The 9,394-nt window shown below is 36.1% G+C and overlaps 1 protein-coding gene and 1 non-coding gene across 8 annotated transcripts; one reads left to right on the top strand and one right to left on the bottom strand.

The window, feature by feature from the left end:
* Nucleotides 1-1,662: 1,662 nt before the first annotated feature.
* LOC146930532 (putative NOT transcription complex subunit VIP2) lies at nucleotides 1,663-9,219 on the bottom strand. 7 transcript variants are annotated; one of them, XM_085707979.1, is made up of 14 exons: nucleotides 8,955-9,219; nucleotides 7,431-7,562; nucleotides 6,394-6,502; nucleotides 6,137-6,315; nucleotides 5,624-5,987; nucleotides 4,505-4,714; nucleotides 4,326-4,427; nucleotides 3,792-3,880; nucleotides 3,500-3,682; nucleotides 2,923-3,345; nucleotides 2,786-2,838; nucleotides 2,665-2,706; nucleotides 2,182-2,326; nucleotides 1,663-2,046 (listed from the first exon to the last, which is right to left on the bottom strand). In XM_085707979.1, the coding sequence occupies exons 2-14, from the start codon at nucleotides 7,446-7,448 to the stop codon at nucleotides 1,984-1,986; spliced, it is 1,980 nt and encodes a 659-aa protein (XP_085564105.1). In that variant the 5' UTR covers nucleotides 7,449-7,562; nucleotides 8,955-9,219; the 3' UTR covers nucleotides 1,663-1,983. The 7 variants fall into 7 exon arrangements, with proteins under 7 accessions (XP_085564105.1, XP_085564107.1, XP_085564104.1 ...); XM_085707981.1 differs by having other exon boundaries at nucleotides 3,500-3,679; XM_085707978.1 differs by having other exon boundaries at nucleotides 9,044-9,219.
* On the top strand, nucleotides 6,394-6,474 carry LOC146930533 (small nucleolar RNA snoR35). The gene has a single exon (XR_015009280.1). It is a non-coding gene; the product is annotated as a small nucleolar RNA snoR35 (small nucleolar RNA).
* Nucleotides 9,220-9,394: the final 175 nt, after the last annotated feature.

Genomic DNA, 9,394 nt, shown 5'->3' with positions numbered 1-9,394 from the left:
CAAGTGGTACCCCTCTTTAGAGTGTCCGACCGAACAACAAAGTTTATGATAGTCACCAATGGTAACAATTGACTTGCTCTTTCATCCTCCATAGCTATTGTTGCCAAAACCATTTATCTTTCCCCCTCACACAGTTTCTTTGTTATCAAATGTTGTTGGTAGCTGCAAATGCAATTAATCCACCGACTTTGTGACAACACCAATTCTTTAAGGATTCTCTTCTCCTTTCCCCTCTTAAACCCTCAATCCAAACAAGCCCTAAAAGTGTGCATGTCAACCACCTCGGTGACCTCACCACAATTGGTTGGACATAGATTCAGATTCACAATTTTAAATTAACAAGGTTTTATCATGTTCAGACCTTCTCGTTGTTTCATTTGTTCCCAATTCCTTTCTCCAACTCTCTCAATAATATGATGATTCCAATATATGCTTCCACTCAAATTGAAAAAAATGATTCAATTATTGTTACCAATTATTATTATGATTGTTAATATTATCATTGCTATTACAACATTCTAGTGAGAGAAACTCCAACTTCTCTCTAAACTCTCTTTCCCCTTCGTTCATCGAGGAGGGGTGGTTTTAGGTCATTTTTTGACCTAGAATCACCCCTCTACATCTTTTTTTCTCTTTTCTTTCAATCTAAATAAGTGATTTTCACATAGATCAAGTTTCTTCTTTTGTGATTTCGTCGTCTAAGTGCGGCGTTGTGTTGTTCGTCGTCTTGTGCGACGTTTGATTTCGCGTCTTGTCGCGGTGTTCGTTTAGTTCCTATTGAAAGATCGGCATCAGTCAATTGCAAATTCAACAAATGATTTGGGCGTCAATGTTGCAGATCCGGAAGCATGTGAATTTCGGTGACTTAGGTTTTATCATATGTTTTGTAGGCATTTTGTCGTTTTATGCTATTAACTTGGGTGCTGTGAGTTTGTTCGCAGATTCACCCTTTACGTTTTTAGCGATGTTTGTATCTGATGTACTCTATCAATTTGAATGAATGAATATCATTTTGTTTTGTCAAAAAAAAAATATATATTATCATTGCTATTATGATGAAAAGTAAACATCAAAGAACTAACAATAGAAACACAAATATTTTCCTTCAAAAAAAAAAAAATGGAAACACAAATATAGCCATTTTAGATCTAAACTTTTGCATAGCAGACTAAAAAAATGGAAAATGGCATCTTCCGGCCGGGACTCTGTTAAGAGTGAGGTATGGTGTTTGAGTGTTCGAGTAAAAATCAGGTGTGTCGAAAAATATACCATCACAATCCAACGGCTGTCATAGGAACACTACACTTGCGCACGCACGGTGCGAGATATCACATGCTCGCTCACACTAGCACAAGCCTTATATACCAATTGTATAAACTAGAAAAAAGCGATTTCAATAAGCAAATTTTCAATAACTTCTCTTGTTTAATATCATTATTTCAAAAATGTAGTTTAAGAAAGCACCTTAATATTAAAGTGAAAAAAGAAAAATTGAATTTAACTTGCAATGCCTCGTCTACAGCAGCGATTTCTAACTCACATACACATAAACACAGCATTCATTCGTTTTAGGTAGGGGAGAAGAGGGCGGCATAATCATTTCCCCATCTCCAAATCCATAATCTGCATGTTTTGAAAACCATCAAAAGCAACTCTTATCAATGAAGCAGTCCTAAAAGATTGTGATTTATTTCAAGTATGCAGAGAATAACACCCAGAAACTACATCCAATTTTGATTCAGGTGTTTTTGTATGTACATTTTAACAAGGGACAACAAAATCATCTGTCAGACAGCTAGGTTATTCTAACGCCTACCTATCTTGCTGTTTCTCTGTATTGGGGTTGAGGAAAGAAATACACTAGACTGAAACACTAAAGCAAAAATGTAATTGACACCAAATTGATGGAGAACACTATTGCTATGACATTCTGAGGAATTAAATCCATAATCGACACTTTACAACAAAGGATTTCAATTCCCCTTAATGTTGAGGTAGATGATGTCTCGTTGTTTCCAGCATATCATACGAAAGAACAACATTATCCTGCAAGGAGGAGTTGTACATTAGAGGCCAACAATCGAATAATGCTAGTTGGGGAAAACGAATGCAACAATGACTCTGGAACAAGATAAAGGATTAAAGAACATCACGAATATGGTTTTATTCACAAAAACTAACCTTGCGGACCGTTTCAAATGAGCTTGGATCAAAACAGTGAAAAGTTCCTCTTTCGTATGTGCTTGCTTGCACCAGCGGCTCCATGTTGGGTGCTCTCTTAAACCACAATCGATACTCTTTGTGGTACCACCAACCTCTGTTGTTACTGAAAGAAATAACCCTTACTTCGTTAGAAATAATTGAATCAAGAAATATAATTCAGATAATCAAGATTTTGGGATTAATGTCAGAATAACTGGATAAGTGATTAACAAAGAGCTTTTAATGAGTTGATCATGTATGAACTTGTGTATGTTTGGTTCCCGTTTGGAAAACTATATAAAATCATTCCAATCCAAAATACAAGAGTTTACATTTATAGCTGCAAATCAAACTACCTTTAATTAACTACTTATCGAGTTAACTGTTCCCAAATTTTAATAATCCCAAATCATCCAAAAATTAAAACAACCAAAAAAGGAAGGATTGAAGAAAATGGCATACAGCTCGTTTGCAGCATATAATTGTGCTTTGTCTTTGGGCATGCTGCAGAAAAGAGAAATTTATATTAAATTACAGTACCAAACAAGTCAATACTAAAGCAAGATTCAGATTTGAAAAGCACCTGTAAAATATGTAAAACAATGTTTCCACCGAAAACTTTGAAAAATAACCTTGCTGCAACATGCAACAGACCATTAGCCCAAAGAAAAGGTTTCATGATAGGAAAATGAAATTATAAAACATAATGTCAAAACTCACGTGAAGAGCAGGTGGTTGTTCAGTGAAATAACATTGTGGCACATTAAACTCTGGATCACCCTTAGCTGATTCTTCTGACCATGGAGACTTAAAAGTCTTGTGAAGATTTTCTGATGAATTCAAATTTAAGCCAAGGGTTGTAAGATCAATTCCAAGAGCAAGGGATGCCAGGTCAAGATCATTCATCCTGATTACACTTAACAGGCCAAGCAAACCATATGGATCTGGTGTAGATTGTGCAGCTTGCATAGACTTCATGCTCTGATCCCTAAAAGACTGATTTAGAGATGGCATTTGAAGACGAAACTGGGATTGGTTCTTTTGCTGTTGATATTGCTGGATGAGCGGGTCATATGAACCCATACCAGAAACTGCATTTGGAGAATTTGAAGGCCTTAATCCAATGCCAGGAGGTCCGCTGGTCTAAACCAAAATCAAAGCGATTTGAATGTCAGAAATACTTGTTTCAGAGAGGATTACATCATTTTAGTTTAAGCAGGCCCTACACTGAAAAAGGATTTCGTAAAAAAAAAAAAAAAATTGAAGTGCCTCCATTCGGAGTAGAAAAGTTGCAGACCTGTGACTGATAGGCAGAATGAGATGGAAAAATATCCGATCCATGTTGATGGAGAAGATCCTGGTTATTTACAGATGAGAACGAGACACTGCCACTGCTGACTGAAGGATTGTGTTGTTGCGGTTGGGTACGATGGGAAGAATATGTCCCCCCCAAGCTGAAACCAGCAGACCTCCCCATCTGCTGAATGAAAGCATGGAAAATTGAGAAATGAGCACTTCTGCCTATTAATATTATAAACATGGCTCTCTACGCAGCACGACTTTTAGATCTTTTATAACATGTCACTCACAGAGAAATGCTGAGATTGCATCATTGATGAAGCATTGTCATGAAGTTGCTCTTTCTGGTGCATATCCATATCATAATCTGCATTACCACCTGTACACATAATATGGTCAGAAAAATCAACGGAAGTAAATTGAGCAACTTTCACTCAAGTAACAATGTTGTCATTTCCAGCAAATCTAACTACTTAATTGCTTGGCAACATTTATTGACATTAAGGCATCTTCACTAAATTTACAACATACAGTACAGATGCTTGACAGACAAGGAGCATATGCCTATAAAAACCTATCAAGAGCAACATGGGAATAAAATGTAAGAGTAATAAAGCCAGACACTGAAGGTAATTGTGCATCAGATCCAAAAGACCTTCCAAAAGAGAGAGCATAAATTTCATTCTACAACTCATCCCAAATAAGAAACTTTTTAACCATCAAAACCGAAGATAATCATACAATATAATTGCATAATAGATCCACTGATATAGCACACAAGAAAAAGCGATAAAAAGTCACATCTTAGCCAAACAACAGTACACCTTTGAATCCCGGCAATGCAGGGAAATCTTCATTTTGAATACTAAACTCATGGTTCTGTTGACCAATGGGACTAATGCCAAGACCCTGATTCCGTAAAGAACCTGCAATTTTGTGTGTGTATCATTATTGCAGAAGGTCACAAATATATCAGATATAAAACATAATTGCATTCACATACCCAACTGCCCTTGAGATCCTCCAGCAGAACTAGGACGACTTGACAGTTGAGGGAAGTCATTGAGATCAAAAGGTAAACTATCATTGGAATTTACATCATTGAACATCCTCATAGTGTTCATGTTATTTACGGCATGAATATGGCTTTGGGAAAGTGCGCCTCCAGCACTAGGATAAGAATTCCCTTGCATTGAAATCCCCTGAGGAGATCCTGAATAAAAAGATGTCGTCACCACAAAGTAGCATAGTATAATTATATAAAATCAACTAAATATCAAATGTATCCATAGCATAAAGTAACACGCTTTCCCTATCACAAAAACGAGAGAGCTCAGTCTCGTAATTAGGACCGTGAATTCAGAAAATTCTGTTTGGACCATCACCGTTACAACTAGTAAGTGACTACTAAAAGTAATCAAACCATTTGTAAATCAGTGCTAGGAAGCAATCTGATAAGAGACCAATGGTCAAAAGAGTTTGTGTTTTAGGGGAGATAACTAATAGCCACAAAAGTAAGAGAGTTAGTTAGCTGTTGTAATAGAATAAATAGACACTCATTCAATCATTGTTAGGAGAGAAGAGGTGCTCCCAAACTACCTCACTGTAATTCTGGTTTTCTCTATCAGTGAATTCCCCATTCTATCAGTGAATTACCCGTTCTATTCTCTAATCTCTATGAGTTGAATCTTCACTCCTAACAAAGATTGAATAAGTGTCTAACTGCCTAACTGACTCTCCTCATCCACTATTTATCCTATTACAATTTACAACACCTAACTAACTCTCCTACTTTGGTGGCTATTAGTTATCTCCTCTGACATAAACTCTTTTGACCATTGGTCTCCTATCACAATCACAATAAAACACATTCATCAAATTGAAACTAACGAGACAAGAAAATGACATGCTTGAAAAGAATTGTAGTGGTAAATTTCACTGTAAAAATTATTTTTATAGGAAAAGGAATTACATGAACAAAGTTAGCAACAAAATAATGTATAAACCTTGAAAAGAAGTTGATACTAAATATGAAGTAGATAACATTGACATAGTCATAATAATCACAATAAAAGTACTTTCACACCGTTTTCAGAGCATCTTTGACTATAAAAATGCATACCTTGTGGAAGTACACTGCTCATCAATCGATTCTGTCCTTGCATGCCTAAAGCACCTGATCCACTGTTTCCACCAAAATTTAGACGAGAACCAAGACCAGGCACAGACAATCCTCCACCAGTCCTTCCAATATTCCCCCCTCCAATCATGTTTCCCACAGAGCTAGTGATTCGAGAGCCTGCATTTCCCAAAATTGGGGATACTCCCAATCCTGGAACAGCATTTCGATTACCAATAGATGCAGGAAACCCAGGAATGGAACCACCAACTCCATTTGTGCCACTATTAAATCCAGGGTTTCCTACAACGCTTGTACCTCCTCTATTGGTGACTCCTGAATGCCCATGGGAACTTCCATGGGATAGCTGCAAAATACAATTGGTACAGGTGAAAAATTGGTAAATAGCATAACAGTAAAAAATAAAAATGACAGAAAGAGGTGAAAGTACTAGCAAATTTTCAGTTATTAGCTTGTACACTCAATCTGTCTTACACACATGACACCAACACAAACCTGTGATAATGCGACAGGGAGATTGTTGGATGCAAATCTTCCACTAGAAAGGTTTCCTGCTTGTTGTTGAACACCCCCAGATGGAACATTGTTTATTGTGGAGTTTCTTGGTGTGAGAGTACCAGGCATGTTGGGAACATTAAAGCTCCCATGAAGATTGTGCAACCCTTGAATAGCTCCTGCAGCAGGAACCTAACAATTATTTTGACTAAACGGAGGAGAAAATGAAGTAAACCAGAAAATGCTTGGCTCCCCACCAGTGTGATGAAAAATTGGGGAAGCTGCACCAGACTGACTAGAGAAAGATGTGGCAAAAGACCGTCCAGCACTATCTTGAAGATTTGAAGCAGATCCGTTCAGAGAAGACTGCAAAGAAAATTCAGTTACATATTCACAATAACATGTTAAAAGGAATAAACCTAGACATGGGAATCATCATCTTAGGAAATATGAAAATAATAGCAATACTAAATAAAGTAGTTAATAAACAAATTATCATTCTATCTGCGCATCCAACAAGCATATGAGGCATAAAATCTTCAACAAAGACTGCAGATTTAAATATTATTAATTAATAGAATTTCCTGACAATCTATAATTTACTAATCATGCATAGAGGCAACTGCAGCATTAACCAAGCATACAAGAAGCTGTCCAGAAAAAGTTGATGATAATGAAAAAAAAGGCCCAAAGATCTAGTTTGGTAGTGAAATCCTCCAGACCCCATGATCATTCTACTATTCTTCTCCATCCACGAAACGTAGTGTTTAAATAGATGTTACTTTCCTTTTTGACAGTTTGCCACATACTTCAAATCTCCCGATTCTCGTTCATCAAAATGTTGGCAGAACATTTTAACACCAGTATACACTCAAAACATAAAATGTAACCTTGAGAGTCTCCAGAATCTCATTCATCAAAATGTTGGCAGAACATTCTAAAACTAGTATAGCCTCAAACATGAAACACTGGAATCTTATAGCAAATGGCACGTTGAGGCGAGGTGATGGATTTTAACCACGTCGTCCTCTAAAAAAAACTCCAAGCCAATGCATGTATGCAATAAATCATTTACCAAACACATCAATGATTAAAAATGTTGATGAATTAACATAACTGAAATAAAAATATATAAAGTCAGAATTCACAAGTTTTCAACAAAAATGAATTAATGTAGCAGCCTGGTAGTCGTAACAATGCAAAAGAGCGAAGGGAAAGATACAAAGATAAATTCCGAAAGACAAATTCAAAACAAAGATAAGAAGGGTAAGCTTTTCAGGTCATGAGGAAATACATTAAGAAACCCCGACATTGATGAATTTCAAATGGTCAAGCCAAAAGTCATCCGTTGCAAAAAACAATCTTCCTTTGTACTCAGAGTCGTCAGAACAATTTGAAGAGTGTTTCCTTGCAAATAATCAACAACCTAAATAGAACAACATACCGTGAAAGACAGTATTAGACACAACACAATACAATTGTAAATTGAAATCATTCATGAGTACAACAAACAAAATCAAAATTTAGCAAGCAACAAACATATCAAAATTTAAGTTAAAACCAAATCGACAATGTCTCTCTATCTCGTTATAATATTGTTCCCATCTCCAAACTATATAATCTGAAAGTCATCCAGGTTTTACCATTCAATCCTTTATAACTAAAACAAAATACCCTGTAAAACAAGGTCATTTCATTTCCCCATAAAATTTACGCAGCAGCATCACATACTGATACCGTCAAGACAAACAAACAAGAGACACAAGCCATAAAATATACTCCCTTTTTTCCTTTTAAAGTGTCGTTTGTTCAGAAGTTTTGAGTTCCTTCTAATTTTTCGTTTTCAAATTTGAAAGTAGTACTAATTATTGTTTCATCGTTTGTTCCCGATTTGACTATTTATTGCAGAAAAAAGAAACATGTGAAATGTAACAAAAAAGGTCAAATAATTAAATTACATCAAAAGTAGCAAAATTTATTGGTTTGTTTGGTACGTGTAAATAATCGTTAAACGACAATTAAAAAAGGAACAAGGTAGGGTACTGAACAATTCATTTACTTCTTAGGATCACTCTAAAACTAGTAGTTTAAGTTGGAATCAGCCCAATATTTGTGTTCCGGCAATAATACTCCCAGCCACATCAACCAGCAAACACAAAGTGATTTCCATCTAATAAAAACCACACATCATTGCCGCATAACAACCAAAACGCCACAACAGCTGCAACGCTACAGATTTTGTTCAACGTAATCATAATTAAGTGCAGCATGACTACAATTTTCTTTTGCATAAAAATGACATTTAGGTCCCTGAATGTGTGAGGCACTATCATTGCAGTCACTAAATGTATACAAACTGCAAATACACTATATCGACTAAATTGACCAACGAAAAACACGTTACAAGACCAAAATGACAGCGAAAACACACATTTGAGGACATGTTTGCATCTCAACACATTCAGAGACTACAATGACAGCGGCTTGCACATTCATGGACTAAAATGGTTGCTTAAACCTCAATTTGAAACCACAGAACACTCTACCGATGCATTTAACTCATTTTTATGGAATAAATAAATATAATGTATTATAAGAATCTTCAAAGCTATATGAATCACCACAAACCCTAAATCATCAATTTTGAAGCATATCTCATTTATTTGATGGTATAAACAAAACAACAGTATATGAAGAAATTAAGCACACAGTACATTAGAAACACGTTAGATTTCATTTCAGTTTCGTTCCACGGAATCAGATTACATAATCAAAAGCATATACAGAAAATTGAAGCGTAAAAGCAGTGAGAGATTACGGTTGATAGTAGATCGAAGTAGAGAAGAGTATGAGTCAACTCGAAGAGCGAGGAGTGAGAGATTACGGTTGATAGTAGTATGCACGCACCTGAGGAGTGAGAGAGTGGAAAGAGCGAGTTCGAGAGCCCGAAGCGGAAAAGCGAAAGCGAAATTGATTATTCAGAGAAGCGCTTTTAGAATTAAGCTTTATGAGTTTGCGATTAATAAATGTGCATAAGGCAAAGGCATCTCTCTCTCTAGCTGCTGCGATTGCGAAACTGATTCATTCACTTGTCACCGCCTTTGATGCGTTTTATTTTTTAGGTTCGTTTGTTGTTACAACTCCCTCCGTCCCTTAATGTAACCACCCATTTGATTTTATTTTTGTCCCTAAATGTAACCCCCTTTTCAAATTACTAGATGCATTTATTACTTTTTTCCTAAACATACCCCTAATTAA

This window comes from Medicago sativa, chromosome 4 (genome assembly GCF_051527215.1).
Source record: "Medicago sativa cultivar Bolivia chromosome 4, Bolivia_mono, whole genome shotgun sequence".
NCBI classification, from domain to species: Eukaryota; Viridiplantae; Streptophyta; class Magnoliopsida; order Fabales; family Fabaceae; genus Medicago; species Medicago sativa.
This window is presented reverse-complemented; position numbering and strand designations above follow the sequence as displayed.

Excerpts from the sequence above, each read along its gene's own strand:
- LOC146930532 (XM_085707979.1), bottom strand. Across the intron at positions 5,988-6,136 it reads TCCCTGTCGCATTATCACAG|CTATCCCATGGAAGTTCCCA; the intron begins GTTTGTGTTGGT and ends TGTATTTTGCAG. Across the intron at positions 2,327-2,664 it reads TTATATGCTGCAAACGAGCT|TAACAACAGAGGTTGGTGGT; the intron begins GTATGCCATTTT and ends TATTTCTTTCAG.